Raw genomic sequence first — 27,617 nt, 5'->3', positions numbered from 1 at the left:
GCTCTCTCTCGGGAATCTGGTTCTTGAAACCTTTTTAATCAGAGTTCTACTATGTCAATCTGTTAGAGTATTGAAAAGAAGCAGAGATTCTGGATGAATAACTCTCTCCCTATTCAGTTTTCTCAGCCGAATTACAAAAAAAGGTGATTTTCTTAGAACTGGAACTTTAAGCTTAGTAGATTTGGAGGAAGTGGCTGAAATGCTTCAAGGAAAAACTCAAAAATAATGGCATACATTGCTTAGCTTTTGGATTTAAGGGTTTAAGATGGATGTATAAGAATGTGAAGACAATAAGATATTGATAATTATGTGGAAATGGAGGTCTAGAAACTGATATTCCCATGAAATTCAAGATAAATTATAACAGAAATAATAATTAATGAGATAAAAGGTCATATTCTTAAAGACTGATATATTAGAGTTCAAAATATGTAAGGTAGAATAATTACTATATGTCGAAAGTCCTAGAATGGGAGAAAATCAATGATATAAATTCAAGGTAAAAGTTTACGAGAAAAGTTGTTAACTGAGTCATTCCTGTGAACTTTAATGTCTTTGCATGACTCAACTAAGGTTGAAGGTATCAAAGTATGTGCCAAAGAAAATAATTTTTAGGTAACAGCAATGTAAGGAAAAGGAGAATGCAAATAAAACATTTTCCCTGGAACATTTCTCAGCCTAGAAGCATGAGGGAAGTGGAAGAGTTGGCAACTTTCATCTGAAAATGGTATTGTTTTTAGAAAAGAGATTCACTTCAGTTAAGCAAGAAAGTAAATAGAAGGTAAATAAACAAGAAGGTAAATTATAGACACAGAGAAGACTATTTGCCAAGGGAAAAATGCTGCTGGGTATTCATAGGAAAGAATAGGAAGGGGTGGTGTTAGTTGGGATTAGTAGGAACAAGGCTATATTAGGAAACTCTTGGAGAAATCAAAAAAAGAAGGTAAGAAACAGGATTGACTTCAAATTCACAGAAATGTTAGGCTATCCCAACACCCAAAGGGAAAGCATCAGAAAGGAAAGAATTACACTTTTAAATAAAGGAAGTGGATTTAAGAGTTTAATGTACAGGAATAAAATAATAAGAGTAGAAGATCCTTCTTGCTCCACCCTCCACCTCAAAAATACAAGGACAGTGAAGAAACTGGCTCCTGATGAAAAACCTGTATGAGTTTTCAGACATTTCCCAGCAGGCTCTCCAGGGGAAAGATGCTCTCTCCACTCCAGATTTGTGCATAGCCAGGTCATCACAGTCTCTGAAGGGAGTTACAGTAAAAGACCCAGTCTCCCCTGGTCATTCACACTTTTTGAACTTTTACATTCACCCTGGCATTTTCATTCCTAGGTCGCTTTAGCTGAAGCCTCAGACCAAAGTACAAAAGTCATCCTCAGGTATCTCCGCTGAGGTCTGTTTATGGGAGGAGAAGGAAAAGCCTTTGAGATACTTTTCTCCTTTCTGACTTAGCTCACTCTGTGACTTCCCCTCTATTTCAATGTCTATGAAATGTTACAACCTTTTGTTCAGAGCCCTTTCAATGCTGAAATGACCTCCAAGTCTGTGTTGATACCCCTGATGCTTGACTGGTGCTCAGTTTTATAGGAGATATGAAACGGGGCTGGAGTGGGGGGAGTTGGTCCTTTCTCCAGTCGCACTATCACGGGAAGTGATTCAAAGCTTCACTTTTATTCTCACTTGTTTCAGTTGCTACTCTAATCCACTGTTTTGACATCTGACAATTCAATGCTCTTAGATCAGGTGAACTCAGGATGAGATCAAGGGAAGGAGCAAAGAAGAGTTACATGATCTCCATTTACAAATTAGTGGAGAAATGACTGCTGCTAATTCCTTAGAACTGAGACATTTCGGACCTCGAAAGCAGTCACAGCTACACGCTTCTTGGGTTTCTAGCACCTCTATTTATTTCCTCTAAGTGACTAGTAGTAATCCTTTCAATAGAATCCAGGTGCTTATATTTTAGCAAAATCAATATTGTATTCAACAGATCTTCATGTGAAATTTACCTGTTGGAGACTGGGAGAAGAGAAATGAGCTGACCCAACCCCTTTGGAGAAAGGAAGATGCACGTTAAAAAACTGATCTAGAGTTAGAGACCAGTCAATTTGAGTCAATACTCTGGGATATGATTTTCAGTAATATACTGATACTACCTAATCTTTCTTTATTCATTTTCTCATTTGGCTTATATTCATTTCATTGGGAACAGAAACCAGTATATAAAATGACTTACTTTTGGACCAGAGTTAATTTCACACTCTGAAGGTGTGAAGCAGAGAAACATAATAATTAGGGAAAAGGTGTTAATTATTCAACCCATCATGCCTCAGATAAAACATAACATTACCACTGGTTTTAAATCTATCACCTCCCTTCTAATCCTGATTCCATTCATACAATCTCAAATATGTCCCCAAATATTGGTATTTAAGTTAACAGAAGAAGCACTAGCTAAGTGCCCTTTTCTTCTACTTGGGAAGAAATTTACTTTCTCATTAACATCGGGCCAATCTCATCTTGGACCCGTGTGCATTTTCCTCTTACCTCTGGCAGAAACAATGAGGTCCCTTCCCTTTCCTGCATTTAAGCAGTTCAAGTCCCTTCGGTACCTCAGGTAGGACTGTTATACCTGTCTAAAGTCTTCTTGGGGATATTTCTCTACCAAAATATTTCCCCTGATGACTGAAGAAAAGCAGCAATTCTATTTCCCCATGGGTTAATTAGTAGAACCCTTCTCCTCTGGTCTTTTCTCTTTAGTTCTCCTTTCTGTTAAGAACTCCTAGAGTCTTCCTTAACTATGACAATTTTTGATAGATACGCTCAGAATCAATACAAATGAATACCATTATTCTGAAGAATTGCTTTCAACAGAATTAGGGTATATTTTTTGTGGTGCATTTTGTTGTTGTTGCTTTGTTTTTGTTTTTAACTATTCTCTGAAAGGATAGTGGCCTTTTTCAAGGCCTGCTGAATTTCCCTGAGGAAGATGCGATATCATTTGCAACAACATTGTTAATTGTAGCACACTATGCCGTGATAAACTTGTTTAATTTGCTAAAGATACTCCTCTACCACAAACTCTAAATATAGACCACTACCTTTCAGTTTGAGCCCACACATACAGGATTAGTTTCCGTGGTTCCAGTGAAGATTTCAGCATAATGTGGGGATACCAATCATCTCTATATGGTAAAGAAAATCACACAATCTTAACTCTTCCCTGTATCCATGCCCTTTGCAAGCTAGTTTGGTAGCTCTTTCTAGTGCAGTGGTAAATGATCTGCTTGCCAGTGCAAGAGAGGCAAGAGATGCAGGTTTGATTCTTGAGTCATGAAGATCCCCTGGAGACAGGAATGGCTATCCACTCCAGTATTCTTGCTTGTAGAATTCCATGGACAGAGGAGTCTGGTGGGCTACACTCCACAGGGTCACAAACAGTCAGACACGACTGAGCATTCATACACTCACTCACTCTACCAAGAAGTGAAATTTCTTTCCCTCCTCTAAGCACCCCTTTGTTGACTATGAGGGCTACTCCATTTCTTCTAAGGGACTTTTGCCCACGGTAGTATATATGATGGTTATCTGAATTAAATTCTCCCATTCCCATCCACTTTAGTTCTCTGACTCTTAAAATGTCAATATTCACTCTTGCCATCTCCTGTTTGGCCACATCAAATTAAACTTGATTCATGGACCTGACATTCCAGGTTTGTATGCAAAATTGTTCTTTACAGCATCAGACTTAACTTTGACCACCAGACACATCCACAACTGGGCATCATTTCCACTTTGGCTCAGCCTCTTCACTCTTTCTAGAGCTTCCCCAGTAGCATGTTGGACATCTACTGACCTGGGAGGCTCATTTTTTTGCCTTTTCATACTGTTCATGGGGTTCTCAAGGCAAGAATGCTGAAGTGGTTTGTCATTCTCTTCTCCAGTGGATCACATTTTGTCAGAATTCTCCACCACAACCCAGCCATCTTGGGTGGCCCTGCACAGCATGGCTCATAGATTCATTGAGTTAGACAAGGCTGTGATCCATGTGATCATCTTGGTTAGATTCCTGTGATTTTGGTTTTCATTCTGTCTGCTGTCTTATAGATGAGGATAAGAGGCTTTTGCAAGCTTCCTGATGGGAGGGACTGGCTGTTGGGAAAACTGGATCATGCTCTGGTGGACAGGGCCTGCTCAGTAAATTCAATTTTCTGCTGATGGGTGGGTATGTACTCCTGCCCTGTATTTTGGCCTGGGGCTGCCCAGTCCTGGAGTCTGCAGTCTCTGTGGTAGGGCTATATTCTCTATACGGACTTCCCGGTTGGCTCAAATGGAAAAGAATCTGCCCACAATGTGGGAGAGCTGGGTTCGATCCCTGGGTTAGGAAGATCTCTTGGAGAAGGGCATTGCAACCCACTCCAGTATTTTTGTCAGGAGAATTCCATGAACAGAGAAGTCTGGCCGGCTACAGTCCATGAGATCACGGAGTCGGACATGACTGAGCAACTAACACTTTCCCTTTCACAGTCTCTATGGTAGGGCTAATGGCAACCTTCTCCTAGAGGACTTATGCCAACATGCCACATCTCTCAAGACCGCTGCTGCCAGTGCCCCTGACCCTGCAGCAGGCCTTTGTCGACCTATGCATCTGCTGGAGACTCCCAAACACTCACAGGCAAGTCCAGCTCAGTTTCTTGGGGGGTCACTGCTCCTTTCCCCTGGGTTCCTGGTGCACATAAGGTTTGGTTTGTGCTCTCCAAAAGTCTCTGTTTCCCCAATCCTATAGAAGTTCTGTAATCAAATCCCACTGACCTTCAAAGTCAGATTCCCTGGGGATTCCCAGTCCCTTTAAGAGATCCCCAGGTTGGGAAGTCTGTTGTGGGGCATAGAACCTTTGCAACAGTGTGAGAACTTCTCTTGTATAATTGTTCTTCCATTCCTGGGTCACCCACCCAGCGGCTTTATGGTAGGACTAATGGCGACCTCCTCCAAGAGGACTTATACCTCACAGGTCTGCTGCTGCCAGAGCCTGTGTCGCCACGGCAGGCCACTGTTGACCCATGCCTCTGCAGGAGACCCTCCAACCCTCACAGGCAAATCTGGCTCAGTCTTTTGTGGGGGTCACTTTTCCTCTCCCTGGGTCACAAAGAATTGGACACTCCTGAGCAACTGAACAAGTCCCCCTTTTAAATTGATTTGGCTGTAGGGTGCAACAGAAGGATTTATGTGTCAGTTCTGAAATGAGTCTCTAGAAGCCCATGTACTCAGCCTCTATATTAACACCCTAGCGAGCCATTGTGTGCACAATAGGGGTTAGCCTGCTATAAGATGAAAGACATGGGAGACAGTATAACTGTCTTAGCCAGACAGAACATTGTCCTAGCTCAGTCAGTTCTAACCAAACAGTTGTTGACTCTTAATGCATGACTGAACCAGGACTATAAGAACTAGCTATTCGATTACAGTGAAAATTAACCCATAAATTAAGAGACAGAGAGATAGTTTCTGTTTTAAGCTCTAATTCTGGGGGCAGTCTGTTTTGTAACAGAAAAGCATTACTATGTTCCCATAATTCATCTTTTCTACCTCCACATTTGCTACACTCCAACTTGTATTCATGGGCTTCCTAGGTGGCTCAGAGGTAAAGAATCACTGCCAATGCAGGAGACACAAGAGACACGTTTTTGATCCCTGGGTTGGGAAGATCCCCTGGAGGAGAAAATGGCAACCGACTCCAAGATTCTTACCTGGATAATCCCATGGACAGAGGAGTCTTGCAGGCTATAGCGTATGGAGTTGCAGAGTTGAACATGACTAAGCGACTGAGCGTGCACACAATTGGCATTCATACAACAGCAGGGATGTTATTATAAGAATCTAATATCTTACTTCAATGTCTTCAGTGTCTTCAGTTGGAACAAATTCCAGTATCTCATAACATGCACTGCAAGTTTGCATATTTTGCTACTAATCTTCATCTCATGGCTCTTACTGTGTTCCATTTGCACATATGCATTTGGTTTCTTTAAAATGGTTTTCTTAGAAACCCAGCTACTTCTAACCTCAGGATATTTGCACAATTGCTTTATCTTCTATATTTTCCTGGCTGATTTCTTCTCAGTATTCAACTGTCAGTTTAAATGCTACTTCATCAAAAAAGCATTCTCTGTCACTACTTCTAAATACACATATTAATTCTTTTGATGCATGTTGCTAAATTGCATTAGAAAAGATTATACTATTTTAACACTGTGTCAGTACTGTCAGAGAGTGTATATTTATTTTGCTTTAGAAAAGATTATACTATTTTAACATTGTGTCAGTACTGTCAGAGAGTGTATATTTATTTTCTTCATCATTAAAATTGCCATCATTTTTAAAAGTAAAACTTGTTTTTTTAATAAAGTGCAATACTTTATTATAAATAGATTAGAAAACTATAAGCAAATACAAAGTTAAAAATAGAAACAGCTTATTAAATACTCATCCAAAGAGAGCAAAGATTAAAGACCTAATTTCATCAATTTTTCAAACTTATCACAATCCATTAGGAAGTGGTGAAATCAGTTCCAAAATGATTTTAAAGAAATAGAATGAGGAAAGGAAGTAAAGAAAAGATAAAAAGTACCATATGGATTAAGCATAATTATTCTTTTGTAAAAACACTGTTTTAGCTATAAATATGGATGTGAATATGCATTTATGTAGATATGTGTATCCTATATTATGGTTTAAACTATATTGTGACTCACACTTAACTAAGTATTTTAATGATTCCACTTGCTTATTATTACCTTATTTCTCTGTTTTCTGTCGTAGTAAAACTCTGTGAAAGAGTTATCTGTAATTGAAATTTCCAATTTTTCTTTGATTCTCTTCTATCCAACTACTCAAGTCAGGCTTTTACTTTCACCGTTTCATGCATACTTCTCTTACTTATTTAACAGTCATCTCCAAGTGTCTAAGTTCAAAGTCAGACTTCAGTCTTTACCTTACTTGACTATTTTGCAGAATTTAACAATCACTTCTTTCTTGATGTATTCTGTTCACTTGACTTTCAGAATGCTTTATCTTTGTTCTTGTATCTTATTGATCATGTCTTCTGAGTCTTCACTAGCTTTTACTCCTGCTTAGATAATTCATTATTTTCTCACCTCATATTCCTATGAATCCCAATTTTATTCAAATCTTTGTTCAATTGTAACCTTATAATGAGGTCCTATTATGGCCACTTTATTTAAAATTATGATCTCCCTACCCACACTAAATCCTATTATCTTGCAATAGTTTTATTTTTCTGTTTCATAGAGACTAGATGATTTTATTCTATTTTGGAATTTTTTTATTATTTTTAATATTTTTTTGATAACTTCCCTCATCATGGTGCAAGTTGCATAATGGCAGGGAACTTTTTTTAGTCTTATCACAAGCACTCAAAACAGTGCTTGGCATAGTAGCCTTAGTAAACATTTGCTGTATGAATAACAAAATGGGTCATATTATTATTTCTTTAGTTGGTTAGTATCTTTTAAACTCAACAAGGTTTTAGAAATGTTTAATAGAATCAAAACTTATTATCTATATTTTGCACTAAGGAATTTGTATATATTTAGTATTTTATGCAGTTGCATTATTTGAGATAATTTGACCTATTAGAATACTAAATCTACCTTGCAATTCTAATTTTAGATTTCTAATTAAGAAATTAATTTACACATTTAAAATTTTTATTTATTTATTTACTTTTGGCTATGCTGGGTCATCAGTGCAGTGTGGGCTTTCTCTAGTTGCAGAGCACAGGCTCTAGGCATGCGGGCTTTAGTGGTTGTGGTATATGGGCCTGAGTTCTGGTTCTTAGGCCCTAGAACACAGGCTTGATAGTGGTGGTATACAGGCTTAGCTGCTCCACAACATGTGGGATTCTCCCAGACCAGGGATCAAATCTGTGTCTCCTGCATTAGCAGGCAGATTCTTTACCACTGAGCCCCCAGAGAAGCCTTTTACTTTTTAAAAAAAATTTTAAGTTTATAAAACGCACACATTAAATCAAGATTTTACACTTTATTATTTAAAATTTAAATCTTACTATATTTGTCACAGTATTAAAACACTTAAAAGTATTTAGGATAAGCCATGTTTATAACTTTCTTTTTAGTTTTGGGGAGTTTTTTAAGATTATAAAGATTGTTTTTTAAAACCTGTGGAGGCTTTGTTTATTGAGTCAGAAAATTGAGGTACTTAAAAGCAAAGTAGTATATGTCATGTGCTGTGCTGTGCTTAGTCGTGTCTGACTCTTCGTGACCTCCTAGGCTATACAGCCCACCAGGCTCCTCTGTCCATGGAGATTCTCCAGGCAAGAGTGTTAGAGTGGCTTGCCATGCCCTCCTCCAGGGGGTCTTCCCAACTCAGGGATTGAATCCATGTTTCCTGCCTTTCAGGTGGACTCTTAACTGCCTGAGCCACCAGGGAAGCCCAAGAATTCTGGAGGGGGTAACCTATCCATTCTCCAGGGGACCTCCCCAACCCAGGGGTCAAACTCCCTGGCCCAGGGATCTCCTGCATTGCAGGCGAATTTTTTACAAGCTGAATTACCAGAGAAGCCCAGTGTATACCATATTTAAATGTAATTTTAAATGATTTAATTGCCAAGTTTATAAACCAGACCAAATATTTGTCAAATACCTTTAATAGTGAATAATAAAGTCTGTTAGATTTATAAATGGAATACTAAGCTTTTAAACCAGGAGTTCAAAGGTCAAAAGGCTAGGTTTCTAAACAGTAACCTCAAAGAAGTTCATTTTAATTTTATAACCGAGAAAAGTCTATATACTTTTCTTTACTTCCAAAAAATTTCCTTATGGGTATCAAAAAGCTCACATTAATATAGGAGATAATTTGCATTTACTGGAGTGAGAGGGGATATAGGATAGCACTGGTTCCCTGAGGCATGAGAGGAAACGGGGCCTGGAGCTGATCCAAAGTTGAGAGCTAACACTGTCTTCCACCTTAACATTCCCAAGTGCATTTAAGAATTTATCTCCCTCATCAAAGCTGACTGAACTTTCTTTTGATGTTCTATCCTACTGATATTTCTATTTTTTGGCACCTCTCTTTTCTCTCACCTGTGGTTGTCTTCCTGCTACTTCTGAGACCACTGAGACCATTGGTTTGCTTCCAACAGGAGCTGGAAAAAAAAAAAAAACTTTTTCTGGAGACAATTTACCCTAAAATCACTAGAGCACTTTTGTAGGAGGAAGGCATGGATTCTTATCCCAGAAGATAAAATATGTGTGAATTCCAGTTAGAATGGCAATCATCAAAAAATCCACAAATAAAAATGCTGGAGAAGGTGTGGAGAAAAAGGAAACATCTGCACTGTGGGTGGGAATATAACTTGATACAGCCACTATGAAGACAGTATGGAGATGACTCAAAGCACTCTGAGTGGAACTACCATATGAGCCAGCAATCCCACTACTTGGCGTATACCTCGAGGAAACCAAAATTGAAAAAGGCACAAGCATAGCAATGTTCACTGCAGCACTATTTACAATAGCGAGGACAGGAGAAGCAACCTAGAAGTCCAACATCAGATAAATGGATAAAGAAACAGGGTACGTATATTCAATGGAATATTACTCAGCCATTAAAAGGAACACATTTTTTGAGTCAGTCCTAATGAGGTAAATGAACCTAGAGCCTATTATACAGAGTGAAGTAAGTCAGAAAGAGAAAAACAAATATTGTATATTAATGCATATATATATAGAATCTAGAAAGATGGTACCAATGAATCTAATTGCAGGTCAATAATGGAGGCACAGACATAAAAAACAGACTTATGGACATGGGTGGGGGAGAGGAAAGAGAGGGTGGTACGAATGGGGAGAGTAACACGGAAGCATATACACCACCATGTGTAAAACAGATAACCAACGGAAATGTGTTGTAGGACCCAGGGAACTCAAACTGGGGCTCTATGACAACCAAGAGGGGTGGGCAGATACGGGAGGCGGGAGGGAGGTAAAGAGGGAGGGGACATGTGTACTTACGGCTGACTCATGTTGATCTAGACAGAGGTCAGTGCAACATTGTGAAGCAGGTTTCCTTCAATTAAAAATAAATACATTTGAGGTGGGGAAGGAAACAAAAATGTGTGTGTGTGTGTGTGTGTGTGTGTGTGTGTATTTTTATTTATTTTTTTGATGCTGAGTATAAGTTCCAAGGCAGAAAATAAGAAAGGGAGAAGCATTCCAGAGCAGAAAGGCAATAAGAATAGGGACACTGAGGCGTGAGACTGGCCCAGCATTTTAGTATAACATAACATAGAGCATTATTTATATAGTGATAGTGATTTTTTTTAGATTAGCACATCAGATATAATTATATATTTACATAATTTATGGGAGCTTTTTGATCTGAAGCCTATATATTTTGTCTATTTAACCTTCAAGCTTTCAAGAGTACTTGGTTGAGAATTTTCTGAGCAATGTAAAACAAAACCCAAAAGAGTTAATAAAAACAGCAGGACACAAGCATCACAAGGTCAAAGGCTATATGGACTGCACAATTCTTGTCATCTATCATTTGACAACCTATGGAGGGATAACTGTCTCTTAGATGAGTGTTAGCAAGCCAGGTTTCTTCTTCTGCCTTAAACTACCTCGCTGCTGCACATCTTGTTAATCTTTTTTAAATAAAATAATAATAATAATAATGATATAGGAGTGCCGTGAATATAAAATGGAAGTGTAGGTAAGGAAAATTTTAGATTTGCAATAAATAAATATGATTATTATTTAGCTCAGTATCCCCACTGATTTGGTGTTATAAAGTGTACAAAATACTCCATCATAATCTATGTGTTATAAAGATAGGTGGATCACCAACAACTTCCTCTATCAGATTAAGCAATAGTTCTTAACGTTAGAAAAGTGGAAATCATACCCAAACTACTACATAAAAATAAATTATGCCCAGTAGTTTTAAAAACTGATTTGTTAGCATTTTAAACTTATGAATATAGATGTTTGAACAGATAGAGTGAATTCTCATTGGCTTCCAGAGACAGTGAACATTTTTAGAGAACAGAGGATATTCTTTCTTTTTACATTTTTTTTTTAAGAGTTACTTATTTGCTTTATTTTTTGGCTGTGGTAGGTCTTAGTTGCTGCGCAGGGATTTCTCTAGTTGCAGGGGTGGGCTACTCTTGCAGTGTGTGGGCTTTTCATTGTGGGGGCTTCTTTTGCAGAGCACAGGTTCTAGGCTTGCAGGCTTCCCTAGCTGTGGCTCACGGACTCTAGAGCACTGTCTCAGTAGCTGTGGTACACAGGCTTAGTTGCTCCAGGGCATGTGGGATCTCCCTGGACCAGGGACTGAACCCGTGTCCTTTGCATTGCAAGGTGGATTCTTAACCTTTGGACCACCAGTGAAGCCCCAAGAACAGAGGATTTTCTCGATGGCATCTTTCATGTCTTTGTTCCTCAGACTGTAGATTATCGGGTTGAAAAGCGGGGCAAGGACAGCAAACATCAGTGCAATGGCCTTGTCCAGTAGTGGTGGGAAAGTGACAGAGAAACGCAGGTACATGAGTGTCACACTGCCAAAAAACAGGAAGAAAATAGTAATGTGGGCTGCACAAGTGGAGAATGCCTTCTGACGGCTCTTACCTGAGGGGATCCTCAGGATCACAACAATGATTCTTAAATAGGAAAGGGTGATGATACAAACAGAAGTCAAGATGGAAATAGCATGAATCACATCTTCAATCAGAATCATAGATGTATCTGTACAGGCTAAGCGTAATACAGGTTCAAAGTCACAGAAGAGTTGATGGATTTGGTTGGGACCACAGAAGGGAAGAGTAGAAATCCACACAATCTCGGGCAGCAGCATAAGGAAGCCAAAGATGCTGGAACCAGCAGAGAGTTGAATGCATAGTCGAGGGGTCATGATGGTTGCATAGCGGAGGGGGTGGCAGATGGCAACGTACCTATCAATGGCCATCACTGTGAGGACTAGGGCTTCTGTGACCCCAAGTGAGTGAAAAAAATACATTTGCAGGAGGCAGCCAATGAAAGAAATAGTCTTCTCTTTACTGACAAGGTTGGAGAGCATCTTAGGGATGGTCACTGTGGTGTACCACATCTCCAGGAAGGAGAAGAAGCTGATGAAATTGTACATGGGATTGTGGAGACGTGCATCCAGCTGGACAGCAAAGAAGATCATGAAATTTCCAACAATAATGAACACGTAAATTAAGAGCAAAGGAATGAAGAATAAGAGACTGCCCTTCTCAAACTGAGGGAAATCAGAGAAATAAAACTCAGTCACCATTGTCTGATTCTCCTGACTCATATTTTCAGGTGTTTCACTTGTTGGCTGGTGAAATCAAATATAAAAGTCAGAACTCTACCTAATTTAAATAACCAATATAAACTTTCTTTTTAAGCAGCTCATCAGCCTTGAAATGAGGTTGATTAAATTAAACAAAATATTTATGTGCATTGCTTTGCAAATTATAAAATGAGTATGTCTAACTTGCAAATATGTTTTTAGTAATTATAACACATTGTATTATCAACTATTCTGAGAGCTAAGCAAACAGTTTTGCTATTTGCACATTTAAATTGGTACAAACTCTCCTGAATGGAAATTTGGCAATCTTTTTTTAAGAGTTTTGAGACTTTTTAGAGACTTCCTTTCACTGTATAGCCCAAGAAAATTATTTTAAATATTTAAAACAAATACAAGGCTATTCATTGGAATATTTATTATAATAGTGAATTAGAAACACCTTAAATAGGCAGACATTTTTATTTTTGACTTTAAATATTGGAGACACAAATGAGTTATGACAAAATGATCCCCTTTGTGAATAAAAATAAAACTATTTTTAAGTGGGTATCTTTAAAATCAAGTGCAGGTACTGTCTTCCCTTGCTGGCTTCATAGTTAGCAAAATAGAGTAAAGAGAAGAACTAAATATCATACTGAATTCAATTTACTTTAAAACATGACAGCTTAGACCCATGCAATATACCTTTGTGTGCAAATTAATCTTAATCTATGTTAGTTAATGGTCAATGGTAAAGAGCATTAGCTAATAATTGAAATATACTAATCGAGAAATCACACTCTAGGAGTGGTTTGATGACATTTCAAAAACTTTGATTAGCAGTCTCTAGCCAGAGGCAGATAGTTTCAAGTATCCAGAATGGCATCTTCACCATGAGTGCTTAGATGCTCAGTTGTCTGACTCTTTGCAACCTTTTGGATTGGAGCCCACCAGGCTACTCTAGGGGCTTCCCTGGTGACCAGATGGTAAAGAATCTTTCCACAATGCAGGAGACCCGGGTTCGATCCCTGGATAGGGAAGATCCCCTGGAGAAAGGACTGGCAACCCACTCTAATATTCTCGCCCGGCAAATTCCATGGACAGAGGAACCTTGTGGGCTACAGTCCATGACGTTGTGACTAACACTTAGACTTTCAGGCCACTCTGTCCATGGGATGTTTCAGGCAAGAATATTGCATTGGGTTGCCATTTTCCTTCTTCAAGGGATTTTCCTGACCCAGGGACCAAACCTGCGTCTCCTGTGCTGCCTTTATTGCAGGTGGATTAATTAACTGTTGAGCCTTCAGGAAAGTGGATTTATTAATTAGCATAGGGCAGGTTTTCTCAACTTCAGCACTACTAACTTTGTGTATCAGATAATTTTTTGCTAGGGTTAAGGAAGAGAGAGGTTTTCCATGCATTGTAGGACATTTGGCAGCAGTTCTAGCTTCTACTAGAAACCAATAGCCCAGACCCTTTCCTCAGTCATGATAAACAAAATGTGTCTAGAAATTGCTAAATATGTCTGCAGGGGAAGAATGGGAGTAAAATTGCCCCAGCTGAAAATCAGCAGCATAAAGAAGTTTAGGTTTCTTTTTTTTAATTAAAAACCAGGTGACCAAGATATGTGGCCTGGCTAGAAATAAACCTAAACCATTTCTTGAAGTGGTGTTAGAATAAGAGCTTGTCATGCCTCCTATACAGTGTGGAAGGGTGGAATAGACCCAGGATTCATTCATTTCTGTGCCCCTCCCTTACCAGAGGATCTATCACATGACTTCACCATGTCAGTTTTTCTTCCAGTGAGAATTTGGTTACCTTTTGTCTTTGATAGAATCTTTCATTCATTCTAATCAGAGAGACTAAGGAATAGAGTTGGAACTTCCTTGGGCTTCCAAAACCAGGTTTGATATTGGTTTTTGTACCTGCTTGTTAGTAAATATTTGTGTGCCTGGCAGAATTCTGAGACTTGCCTTCAATGAACTAGCTGATAGTTTAGCTCTTGTACATGGGACTTCTATAATTTTGTGATGTGACAAGAGTGATAAATAACACTATGATGTTAATCAGACTGCAATGTATAAATGCATCAAATAAACACATACACCTTAAATTTATACAGTGTTATATGTCAATTTCAATTATTAAAAATTTAAATAAATAAACAAATAAGTCAGCAGAGGTAAAGCGTCTAGTGTCCCAGACAAAAATGATCTCTCAAGGGCTAATGTCCCAGACAAAATTTAATAGGTTATCTTATGACCAAGTCTAGTCCTAGAACACACATTATCCAAAATCCCTCATTCCTGAACTACTTACTATCTTTCCCCCTACCTCACATGCCTACAAAATGTCAGCAAATCTTCTACAAATCTTAATTTAAAACCAACATAAAAATAATCTGGTTTTCTGTGCCTCTTCCCCTATGTAGGGCACTCACCCATATGCCAAAGTACAGAGCCCACCCTTCATCCCATACCTACCTCTTTGAGAAACTCAGAGGGCTCCCTCTTTATTTCCCAAATGTCTTCATTTTCACTGTTCTGCAGACCAGCAAATCAGAAGGTTCTAGCCACAATCACAAATCTAGGTTCTCTGGGACTAGTTAGTAGAGTAGGGAATGGCTTGCTTCTGTAGGGTTCTCCCTCAGTGCCTAGAGGAAATCAACTCCATGTCCCATGTGGTTAATTAAGAAAACACTTGTTACCAGGCTCCCTTTCAGGGAGTTGTCTTACCTATGGGAAGTTAAGTCTTTGAGTCAGGCTAGAAATCAGAAGGAAAGAGATACTTTGTTTCTTTTCTGAACAAAGTGTGAAAGGATTGTCTGTGTAAAAAGTGTCTGCTGAGACAGGGGAAGGTTAAAGAACAAGAGGAATTAAGCTGACAAAAGGTGGTTCAAAGGCAGAAGGATTTTCTTCACTCTTCATTGAAACAGATTCAGAGCAGTTCGGTGATAGCATAGCACAGCTCCGAAGTATATTCTAGAAAATTACATCAGCAGCTGTGTAGCACAGCTCAGCAGAACTTCTTCAGAAGGATCTAGGTTGTTAAAGGACCATTAGCAGTGGTGGTGGGAAGCAGGGGTTCACATGCAGGAGATTTCACCGACTTCAACGGTTCCAGAGGCAGATGGCCCCAAAAGCTGGAGTCAGGATTTAACACTCCTTGACTGCAAGATAAAGCTTACTGTTAAACTATTTGACCCAGTTTCCTACCACTTGCTCTAGTTAGTATCTCTTTGGTCTTCAATATCTTTAGTTTCTTTTTCACTACTGACTCTTCTCCCTCTCTTCCAAGTATGCACATTTTACTACTATATCATAGTATCTAAGAAACTATATATCTACTATAACTTAAAGAAAGTTATCCTTGATTACATTACCTGCTCTAGTTCTCCCATCTTTTCATTATCAAAAGTCTCAAACATCATCCCTATTGGTTGACTCATTTGTGTTAATTTTATTCTTTCATCTTCCATGGACTATGCAGAAGTCATATGGCTAAAACTATATTAACTCTTCATTTGCCAATGATCCTCTAACCACAAAATTTAATTGCCCTTTTTTTTTGTTTTTATTTTCCCTGACAAATATTCACTCAGCAAATATATCCAAGGTGGTTTTAAGACGTGGGTGGGCTTCTCTGGTGGCTCAGAATCTGCTTTCAGTGTGGGAGACCTGAGTTTGATCCTTGGGTCTGGAGGATTCCCCTGGAGAAGGAAATGGCTCCCCATTCCAGTATTTTTGCCTGGAGAATCCCATGGGCAGAGGAGCCTGGCGGGCTACAGTCCATGAGGTCACAGAGAGTTTGACATGATTGAGTGATTAACACTTCCAACACTTTAAGACATTGAGAATAGGGAATAATAATAATAAAACTAGATCATTTCCAAATCTCACCCATTGATCATTTATTTGTTCTTATACTTTTTTCCCTTGATTTTCATGACACAGCTGTGTCTTTGTTCTCTTAGTTCCCTGGATGTTCTGGAACAAGACAGTAGGATAGACTTAGATTCTAATTCTGACTTTGTCACCTTCTTAGTTACATGACTATTGGGATGATACATAAGTCTTTTAAACTTTAGTTTCTTCACTTTTAAAGTGGTTTATAATAATGAGCAACTTATAGGAATACTGAATCGATGAAATGAGAAGAAATATATAATTTCCTTGGTGCATTTTTAGCACATACTTAACCCAGTAAATAATTGTTATGTATTATATTCCTCCACCCACCAATTATAATCTTCCAGTCTCTCTTGCCATTTCTGACACTGTTTTTCAACTATCTAGTGCATCCTCATAGTTCAATTATAATCTTTACTTAACACTTATATCTAAGTCCATAGACTTTTCATCTCTCCTGAAGTCCATTCTTCATCTTTAATGGCAATAAGAAATTTCTACTTATAAGCTTGTCCATATATTCAAAATAACATATCTATAACTCATATTATAAAGGCCCCCATCTATTAGCTTTTGCTTTAGCTGTTACTGTATTTATCAATAATGGTCCCTGACAAACTAACTCAAACTTAAAATCTATCTCTTTAATGCTCTTCTTTCCAACATGCCCTACACAGAGTCAGTTGTCAGATCTTATTAATTATTTATATTTATTCTTACCCCTTTTATCCTTTATCTTCATTATTACTGTCTTATTTAGGCCTTTATTCCAGACCATTGCAGAAAGGAGTCTGATGCCTGAACAGTGGTGAATAAATGCTAGTTAAATGAATTAATGACAGTCCTCACTTCCATAATTTCTCTGCATTCTACACATTAAAGTGCAATTTTGTGCAATAATGTCCACTGTAAAATTTCCTAATAACTTCATACTGCTTGCAAAATATATTAAAAAAAATCCCAACACTTGACATTCTAGATCTCCAAATCCACCTAACTTAATCCTCCAATGCTGTTTCTCCACCGATTCACTATACAAGCCCTCTGTTTCAAATCAAGTATATTTAATATCCTACAAATATAGTTCTTATATTTTCACTCCTAGACCTTTGTTTATCCTCTTCATTAAGCATGCGTTACTTGAGCTCCATGTAAGTCCCTGGGCTGTGTACTAGAAATTCAAATATGAATAGATAATTACAGATCACCATTAAATTTCTTAGAATCTGGACATATAACTAGATAATGTCAACAACATATGTATGTACCAGATGCTTTAGGAATACAAAAGAAGATCCCCCAAAACAACCTGAGAACCAAGAAAGGCTTCCAGAAGAAGAGGGTATAGTACTGAAACTTGAAAAATTAATAAGAATTACAGAGGTGAAGTGTGTGCCTATATTTTGGGTGGAAAGAAGAAAGCAGGGTTGAAATTTGAGGAAGAGGGAAGAATAGGGAAAAAACCCAAAGCATGATAGATCAAAATAGCATTGTGAGAGTATGGCTACAAACAGTTTGGTTGCTGGGACTTACAGTTCAAGACAGGGAATAGAGTGGAAAATAGAAAAATGTAAAGCAAAAGCTCAGGAATGTCCTTATTTTCCCTGCCTTTCTTCTTAGTTAAACTAAGCCCTATTAAATGATACTGCAAGTTAAGTAAAAGATCATTTTAGAGAATTTATATTTGGGAATAATTAAAGTTGTAATCAAAGGAAAGGTTAATCTTTAGCTAATTTTGAGTTTTGAGGCTCAAGGTTCAATTTCAACCTTGCATTTCTTGGCTATGTAAACTGGAGCAAGCCTTTAACTGCTCTGAATTGTTCCACCTGCAAAATGGGAATAACTCTTGTCTTGGCTGCTTCATACAAACAGTTTTTTATATTTAATTGTGGTAAAAAGTGTGTAATATAAAATTTACTTTGTTAATCATTTTAAGTTTACAAATTCTTTTTCTAAAGAATTAAATGAGGGGGAGGGAGGCTCAAAAGGGAGATGATATGTGTGTGTATACATATACATATACATATACATATACATATATATATACACATGTATGTGTGGCTCTAGGTTAGTGATCACACCATTGTGGTTATCTGGGTCATTGAGATCTTTTTTGTACAGTTCTTCTGTGTATTCTTGCCCCCTCTTCTGAATATCGTCTGCTTTTATTAGGTCCATACTGTTCTGTCCTTTATTGTACCCATTGTGCATGAAATGTTCCCTTGGTATTGCTGATTTTTTGAAGCAATCTCTGATCTTTCCCATCCTATTGTTTTCCTCTATTGCTTTATATTGATCAGTTAGGAAGGCTTTCTTATCTCTCCTTGCTATTTTTGAAACTCTGCATTCAAATGGATATATCTTTCCTTTTCTTCTTTGCCTTTCACTTCTCTTCTTTTCTCAGCTATTTGTAACATCTCCTCAAACAACCATTTTGCCTTTTTGCATTTCTTCTTCTTGGGGACAGTTTTGGTTACTGCCTCCTGTACAATGCTAGGAACCTCTGTCCATAGTTCTTCAAGCACTCTATCAATTTTAATACCTTGACTCTATTTGTCACTTACACTGTATAATCATAAGGAGTTTGATTTAGGTCATACATGAATGGTCTAGTGGTTTTCCCTACTTTCTTCAATTTAAGTCTGAATTTTGCAATAAGGAGTTCATGATAAGAGCCACAGTCAAATATATAAAATTATGACTCATTCACATAGTTTTATGAAAGAAACCAACACCTTGTAATTATCCTCCAATTAAACAATAAATTAAAAAAAAGAATTAAATGAATGTGTATTTAAAACTTCAAAAATATATTATTTTCATCATCATTATCATCATCTCAGTAGAAGTGGAAAACATAGTGAAAAATGAGTGAAAGGCTGAGAAGAAAGTAGTGTTTATTGGTGGTCTGTTTCAGAGAGGTGTGATCTTGAGAGAAGTCTATTCTGACACCCATTGTCATTCTGGGCCCCAGTGCCTAGATCTATACTCCCCTATGAGAGATAAGATTATTTAGCCAAAAGAAAGTTTTGAGACTGACCCCCTCAGGAATGTCTAGTTACCATGTGACATGCTTCCTCTAATAGGTCCCTTAGAGTGGAGAATGAGATGCACCACTTTTAAAAGATCCTGTATTATCTAAAGAGAAACTCCCAGGAAAGATAATCTTTCCATTCTAGATACTCCAGAAAGAGAGTGCAGAAACATCTATAGTCTCACTGACAAATCAGCAGAAGGGGCAGATTGTTGCAGAGATTCTGAGGAACATTCTTGTGGTCTCAGGCAAGGTACGTGGTAAACTAGTTGAGCATGCTAACCTGCGTTTGGTACCCAAATTAACCTGGTCTTTCAGGTTAAATTTTCTTTCAGGGTAAAATTTTCTCAGAATATGGAGTAAAACTTCATATGTTTAGAACTGTATTATATAAGTGAAGAAATTAGAATAAGTAAAGAAATTAGAAAGGATATTAGGAAGAATATTGTTCACCTAACAGATGAAGATACTGATGATATCTAAGGTCTTTCCAACACTAAAATTTTAAGGTCCAAAGAATTGTGGGTTCCTGGAGACTTATAGAAAATTTTACTTCTTTATTTCCAGGACTGCAATCTAATTCAAGTCTCTTTTTACTCTACAATGAAAATCTGTAGGCTGAACTCCTTAGGCACTGCTGATTATCTGTCATTCCAGGATTTACTTAAATGTTCTTTATGTGTCTCAGGAGCAAAAATTAATGTTTCATTCAACTTTATATAGCCCTTGAGCCTTCAGCGAGCTTCCCAGGTGGCACCAGTGGTACAGAACCTGTCTACCAATGCTAGAGATGTAAGAGTCACAGGTTCTATCTCTAGATTGATAAGATCCCCTGGAGGAGGGCATGGCAACCCACTCTGGTATTTGTGCCTGGTAAATTCCATGGACAGAGGAGCTGGCAGGATACAGTCCATTGGGTTGCAAAGACTAAGACATGGCTTAGCACACGTTTATGCACAAACCTTCAGCAGTGATTGGCACATAGCAGAGGATCAATAAATATATGAATGCAACTGAATTGATGTACAGATGATAGATAACAATGTAAACTTGCTAGTGAGAAGAGCCTCACTCAAAGTAAGAAATAGTCACTCTAGTTGCCTTTTATAAGCCACTTAGCTCTGAAATTCCATTTTTCATAGCTCCATGGTCTCTTGCTTTATCCTTCTGTGTTCTCTATAATGACTACTCAGTATGGCCACTCTCTGGGACTTTAGTCTGAGAAAAGATAACACACAAGAGACAGAAATGTGGCTGCTTTCAACAGAGAAAACTCAGTTATCTCACATCTTTCTCAGTGCACGCCTTCTGCCCTTCTGCTTCACTTGTGCCTGCTCCCTTGCAAAACCTGGCTCTCCTATCTTTCTTTCTCAAGGCTTGAGACATAAGGCAAGAAGCATCTTCTAAAACTAATTTTCCTAGCCTTCAATGCATTTATTTTAACCTCTGTTTGACCTGAGGTGGGGAAAAACACATTAGCTCTCTCATCTCATACCTGGCACAGCCATAAACACATAGTGATACTCAAAGAAGAAAACAGAATGAATGATGAATCCTGATCTAAATTTCCCAGTATGGTACAAATAATAATAGTACTAAAGACCTAAAGACCAAAATTCCAGTTATTGCTTTGGATCCTAGCTATGTGAATTTGGGAAATTACTTTTCTCCTCTGGTTCTCAATTTCTCTACCTATAAAACAATAATAATAATAATCTCCCTAACATGCATACAGGCCTTCTCAATTGCTTCAGCCATGTCTGACTCTTTGCGACCTCATGGACTGTAGCCTATGAGGCTCCTCTGTCCATGGGATTTCCCAGGCAAGAATATTGGAGTGGATTGCCATTTCCTCCTCCAGGGGATCTTCCTGAATCAGGAATCAAACACAGGTCTCCTGCATTGCTGGCATATTCTTTACTGTCTGATTTGGGTCTCCTGTATTGTAGGCAGATTCTTTACCATCTGAGCCCCCAGGGGAAAATGAAAAAAAGATGTATTAAATATCATGAAAGAAGAAAATATAAAGTATTCTTAAGAGAGGGTGTTTACTTCTGGTGGTGAGAATCAGTGAGACGTTTATGATAATGGGAGCATTTACTGAATATTGGCAATTGGATTCCAACAGGAAGAGGTCAAGAAATAGAAGAAAAGAATAATATAAAAATAAAATGCAGGAAATTGGCCCTATATGGCAGAGCTGATGAGCATATAGAAAATCATTTGGCTTAAAAGTTTGACTGGTATACAGTGAAAGACAAATACATGATACTGCTTATATGTGGAATCCAAAAAAATGGTACAAATAAACTTATTTACAAAGCAGAAAAAGAGCCACAGATATAGAAGACAAATTTATGGTTACCAGGGGAAAGGGGGCCAGGAGGGATAAATAGAGAGATGGGAATTGACATAGACAGAGTACTATTGTGTTATTCAAAAATATATAAAATAGACAGGTCGGGGCAGCGGCCAAGAGGAGCTATCCCACATCCAGGGTAAGGAGCAGTGGCTGAGCATTGCTGGAGCAGCCGTGAAGAGATACCCACGTCCAAGGTAAGAGAAACCTGAGTAAGATGGATGGCAGTGAGAGAGGGCATCAGAGGGCAGACAGACTGAAACCACAATCACAGACAACTGGCCAATCTAATCACACAGACCACAGCTTGTCTAACTCAATGAAAATAAGCCATGCCATGTGGGGCCACCCAAGAAGGACGGGTCGTGGTGGAGAGGTCTGACAGAATGTGGTCCACTGGAGAAGGGAGTGGCAAACCACTTCAGTATTCTTGCCTTGAGAACCCCATGAACAGTATAAAAAAGGAAAAAGATAGGACACTGAAAGATGAACTCCCCAAGTCAGTAGGTGCCCAATATGCTACTGGAGATCAGTGGAGAAATAACTCCAGAAAGAATGAAGGGATGGAGTCAAAGCAAAAACAACACCCAGTTGTGGATGTCACTGGTGATAGAAGCAAGGTCTGATGCTGTAAAGAGGAATATTGCATAGGAACCTGGGATGTTAGGTCCATGAATCAAGGCAAATTGGAAATGGTCAAACAGTAGATGGCAAGAGTGAACATCGACATTCTAGGAATCAGAGAACTAAGATGGACTGGAATGGGTGAATTTAATTCAGATGACCATTATATCTACTACTGTGGGCAGGAATCCCTTAGAAGAAATGGATTAGCCATCATAGTCAACAGAAGAGTCCAAAATGCCGTATTTGGATGCAATCTCAAAAATGACAGAATGACCTCTGTTCATTTCCAAGGCAAAAACCATTCAATATCATGGTAATCAAAGTCTATGTCCTGACCAGAAATGCTGAAGAGGCTGAAGTTGAACAGTTCTATGAAGACCTACACGATCTTTTAGAACTAACACACAAAAAAGATGTCCTTTTCATTATAGGGGACTGGAATACAAAAGTAGGAAGTCAAGAAATACCTGGAGTAACAGGCAAATTTGGCCTTGGAGTACAAAATGAAGCATGGGTAAAGGCTGATAGAGTTTTGCCAAGAGAATGTAATGGTCATAGCAAACACTCTCTTCTGACAACACAAGAGACTCTGCACATGGACATCACCAGATGGTCAACATCAAAATCAGACTGATTATATTCTTTGCAGCCAAAGATGGAGCAGCTCTATACAGCCAGCAGAAAAAAAAAAAAAGACCAGGAGCTGACTGTGGCTCAGATCATGATCTCCTTATTGTCAAATTCAGACTTAAATTTAAGAAAGTGGGGAAACCACTAGACAATTCAGGTATGACCTAAATCAAATCCCTTATGACTATACAGTGGAAGTGAGAAATGGATTTAAGGGACTAGATCTGATAGAGTGCCTGATGAGCTATGAACGGAGTTTCGTGACACGGTACAGGAGACAGGGCTCAAGACTATCCCCAAGAAAAAGAAATTCAAAAAAGAAAAATGGCTGTCTGAGGAAGCCTTACAAATAGCTGTAAAAAGAAGAAAAGCAAAAAGAAAAGGAGAAAAGGAAAGATATTCCCATTTGAATGCAGAGTTCCAAAGAATAGCAAGGAGAGATAAGAAAGCCTTCCTCAGTGATCAGTGCAAAGCAATAGAGGAAAACAACAGATTGGGAAAGACTAAAGATCTCTTCAAGAAAATTAGAGATACCAAGGGAACATTTCATGCAAGATGGGCTCAATAAAGGGCAGAAATGGTATGGATCTAACAGAAGCAGAAGATATTAAGAAGAGGTTGCAAGAATCCACAGAACTATGCAAAAAAATCTTCACGAGCCAGATAATCATGATGGTGTGATCACTCACCTAGAGCCAGACATGCTGGAATGTGAAGTTAAGTGGGCCTTATGAAATATCACTTCGATCAAAGCTAGTGGAGGTGATGGCATTCCATTTGAGCTATTTCACATCCTAAAAGATGATGCTGTGAAAGTGCTGCACTCAATATGTCAGCAAATTTGGAAAACTCAGCAGTGGCCACAGGACTGGAAAAGGTCAGTTTTCATTCCAATCCCAAAGAAAGGCAATGCCAAAGAATGCTCAAACTACTGCACAATTGCACTCATCTCACACGCTAGTAAAGTAATGCTCAAAATTCTCCAAGCCAAACTTCAGCAATACGTGAACTGTGAACTTCCAGATATTCAAGCTGGTTTTAGAAAAGGCAGAGGAACCAGAGATCAAATGGCCAACATCCGTTGGATCATCAAAAAAGCAAGAGAGTTCCAGAAAAACATCTATTTCTGCCTTATTGACTATGCCAAAGCCTTTGGCTGTGTGGATCACAGCAAACTGTGGAAAACTCTGAAAGAGATGGGAACACCAGACCACCTGGCCTGCCTCTTGAGAAACCTGTATGCAGGTCAGGAAGCAACAGTTAGAGCTGGACATGGAACAACAGACTGGTTCCAAATAGGTAAAGAGTATGTCAAGGCTGTAGATTGTCACCCTGCTTATTTAACTTATATGCAGAGTACATCATGAGAAATGCTGGGCTGGATGAAGGTGGAATCAAGATTGCCGGGAGAAATATCAATAACCTCAGATGTGCAGATGACACCACCCTTATGGCAGAAAGTAAAGAACTAAAGAGCCTCTTGATGAAAGTGAAGGGGGAAAGTGAAAAAGTTGGCTTAGAGCTCAACATTCAGAAAACTACGATCATTGCACCTGGTCCCATCACTTCCTAGCAAATAGATCGGGAAACAGCTGAAACAGTGGCTGACTGTATTTTGGGGGGCTCCAAAATCACTGCAGATGGTGATTGCAGCCATGAAATTAAAAGAGACTTACTCCTTGGAAGAAAGTTATGACCAACCTAGACAACATATTAAAGAGCAGAGACATTACTTTGTCAACTAAATTCCGTCTAGTCAAGGCTGTGGTTTTTCCAGTAGTCATATATGGATATGAAAGTTGGACTATAAAGGAAGCTGAGCGCAGAAGAACTGTTGCTTTTGAACTGTGGTGTTGGAAAAGACTCTTGAGAGTCCTTTGGACTGCAAGGAGATCCAACCAGTCCATCCTAAAGGAGATCAATCCTGGGTATTCATTGTAAGGACTGATGTTGAAGCTGAAATTCCAATATTTAGGCCACCTGATGCAAAGAATAGACTCTTTGCATCAAAGAGATCTTGATGTTGGGAAAGATTGAAGGCAGGAAGAGAAGGGAACGATAGAGGATGAGATGGTTGGATGGCATCACTGACTCAATGGACATGAGTTTGGGTAAACTCCGGGAGTTGGTGATGGACAGGGAGGCCTGGCGTGCTGAGGTTCATGGGGTCACAAAGAGTCAGACACAACTGAGCGATGAACTGAACTGAACTGAATAAAGACCTTCTGTATAACACAGGGACCTCTACATAGTACTACTCAGGGACATAGGTGGGAAAAGAATCTGAAAAAGAATGGATCTATAAATGTGTATTACTGATTCACATTGCTGTATGCCCGAAACTATCCAACATCGTGAATCAATTACACCTCAAAAAATTTTTAAATTAATAAATAAATTGAAATCCATAAAAGATAAGAAAAAGAAAAAAATGATGAGAAAAGACAATAAATATCAGGCTATGATCTTTGGGTTTGTCCTTTAATGTTTTTGAAAAAAACAAGGGACAGTAAGACCACATGCAGAGATATTCATGTGTAGAATGACTTCATGGAGATAAGATCAGTGAAAAAGATGTTAAAATAGTTAAGAGATAAGCATACTGCCCTGGTGGCTCAGACGGTAAAGCATCTGCCTAAAATGTGGGAGACCCGGGTTCAATCCCTGGGTTGGGAAAATCTCCTGGGGAAGGAAATGGCAACCCACTCCAGTATTCTTGCCTGGAAAATCACATGGACGGAGGAACCTGGTAGGCTACAGTCCATGGGGTCACAAAGAGTCGGACACGACTGAGCAACTTCACTTTCACATACTTAAGTTTAATTAGCCTTTCAAAAACTTTAGTGGCCCTTTTTTCCCAGCAACTAGATGTTGGCCTGAGTTCTATTGCAGCTGATTTTGGGGACATTTTCTTCCCAAGATTGACAAAGGTATTAGAGAAGCATTTTTTTTTTTTAAAAATTTCAGGATGATCTCTTCCTCCCTTTGGTTCTTAGATGTGGTCTTTCTAGGAGAAATGGGATGTGCAAGGGTGAAATTACATGTTTGTCCAAAATTCAATGGCCACTTTTCAGGTATACTGTGATTCTGAAGAGACTCTTGGTCTGAGCACCTATCAATATCAACCACTAAGAGAAGAGAAGGAGAGGGAGTTACAGAGAAAGCAGAGGAGAGGAGGGATACTATCTGGTGTCTGGGTACCTATGCTCTAAATGGAAAATAGGCTTACTACTATGAAACCAACAGAAAAGAGGCAGAGAGATAAAGGTAACCAGTCCAAGGTTAGATAGCAGAGCTAGAAAATATGAGTGAGCAACTGAAGATTTATTGAGTGAAGTGTTCTTGATGGTGTTTTATATTTTTTAATTGCTTTTCTAAAGAACAAGAATTGAGAATAGTGAAAAAGAAAGGTACATGTTTTAAAGCTAAACACAGAGTGGGACAAAAAACTCAGAAATTAAAAGTTGACTGCACCTCCATATAATAATCCCAGAGGATTAAAATTGTGTGCTGCTTTGTGTTTTCTTCATATCATTTGAAGATGTTTACAAAAAAATTAATTTAGAGGTTCAAAAGCAAGCATTTCAGATGTTCCTGCATAGAGGTGCAACTGGAGAGATTTCTAACTGGCCTGTTTAGGGCCTCAGCATCAGGTTAAGTAACTGATTACAGAAAAGAGCAAAGCAATTTTCAATAAGTAATCACCATCCCTATTTCAGGAGTTTTTGGTCTCCTTTCTTCCCTTCCCAGGTGACACAGGGGATGACCAGTGGGAATCAGACAAGGGTGACTGAGTTCCTCTTCTCTATGTTCCTGCATCTACATGAAGGTGGCCTCTTATTCTTCATTCTCTTGCTTCTCATCTATGGATTTATCATAACTGGAAACCTAATGATATTCGTTGTCACCCAGCTGGACGTGGCCTTGCACACCCCCATGTATTTCTTCATCCGCGTCCTCTCTTTCCTGGAGATCTGGTACACCACGACCACCATCCCCAAGATGCTCTCCTGCCTAGTCAGTGAGCAGAAGACCATCTCTCTTGCTGGTTGCCTTCTGCAGATGTACTTCTTCCACTCACTTGGCATCACAGAAGGCTGTGTCCTGACAGCAATGGCCATCGACAGGTACATTGCTATCTGCAACCCCCTCCGTTACCCAACCATCATGACTCCCAAACTCTGTATCTGTCTGACAGCTGGATCCTGCCTCTGTGGCTTCCTCCTGGTGCTACCCGAGATCGCATGGATTGGCACCCTGCCCTTCTGTGGCTCCAATGAGATCCAGCAGATCTTCTGTGACTTCACCCCCGTGCTGAGCTTGGCTTGCACAGATACATCTCTGGTGCTCATTGTGGATGCCATCCATGCAGTGGAGATCCTGGCCTCCTTCCTGGTCATCGCCCTATCCTACCTCCGGATCATTGTGGTGATTCTGCAAATGCCCTCGGCTGAAGGCCGCCACAAAGCTTTTTCTACCTGCGCCGCCCACCTTGCTGTGTTCTTGCTCTTTTTTGGCAGTGTGGCTGTCATGTACTTGCGATTCTCAGCCACCTACTCAGTGTTTTGGGACACAGCAATTGCTGTCACTTTTGTTATCCTCGCTCCCTTCTTCAACCCCATTATCTATAGCCTGAGAAATAAAGATATGAAAGATGCAATTGGGAGGCTCTTCGGCTCTCAGAAGAGGGCTGGTGGGGTTGAGAGATAG

At 39.0% G+C, this 27,617-nt stretch overlaps 2 protein-coding genes across 2 annotated transcripts; one reads left to right on the top strand and one right to left on the bottom strand.

Moving 5' to 3' along the window:
- Positions 1 to 9,105: 9,105 nt before the first annotated feature.
- Positions 9,106 to 12,370, bottom strand: LOC122676429 (olfactory receptor 6K3-like). The gene is made up of 2 exons (XM_043875619.1): positions 11,440 to 12,370; positions 9,106 to 9,197 (listed from the first exon to the last, which is right to left on the bottom strand). Exons 1-2 carry the CDS (start codon positions 12,368 to 12,370, stop codon positions 9,106 to 9,108), a joined length of 1,023 nt encoding a protein of 340 aa, XP_043731554.1.
- A 14,224-nt stretch (positions 12,371 to 26,594) lies between these two features.
- On the top strand, positions 26,595 to 27,617 carry LOC122678022 (olfactory receptor 6K6). The gene has a single exon (XM_043878445.1). The coding sequence runs from the start codon at positions 26,670 to 26,672 to the stop codon at positions 27,615 to 27,617; it is 948 nt and encodes a 315-aa protein (XP_043734380.1). The 5' UTR covers positions 26,595 to 26,669.

Source organism: Cervus elaphus, chromosome 20, assembly GCF_910594005.1.
Source record: "Cervus elaphus chromosome 20, mCerEla1.1, whole genome shotgun sequence".
NCBI classification, from domain to species: domain Eukaryota; kingdom Metazoa; phylum Chordata; class Mammalia; order Artiodactyla; family Cervidae; genus Cervus; species Cervus elaphus.
The sequence above is the reverse complement of the archived record's forward strand: the minus strand, read 5'-3'. Positions and strand labels throughout refer to the sequence as shown.

What these genes read in the sequence shown, in the direction of transcription:
- LOC122676429 (XM_043875619.1), bottom strand. Translation starts at nt 12,370, where the DNA reads ATGAGTCAGGAGAATCAGACAATGGTGACTGAGTTTTATTTCTCTGAT. An exon ending in CTGTTCTTGGGGCTTCACTG is followed by an intron (nt 9,198 to 11,439) that starts GTGGTCCAAAGG and finishes TTTTTTTTCCAG; the next exon opens with CTCCTGTTGGAAGCAAACCA.
- LOC122678022 (XM_043878445.1), top strand. Translation starts at nt 26,670, where the DNA reads ATGACCAGTGGGAATCAGACAAGGGTGACTGAGTTCCTCTTCTCTATG.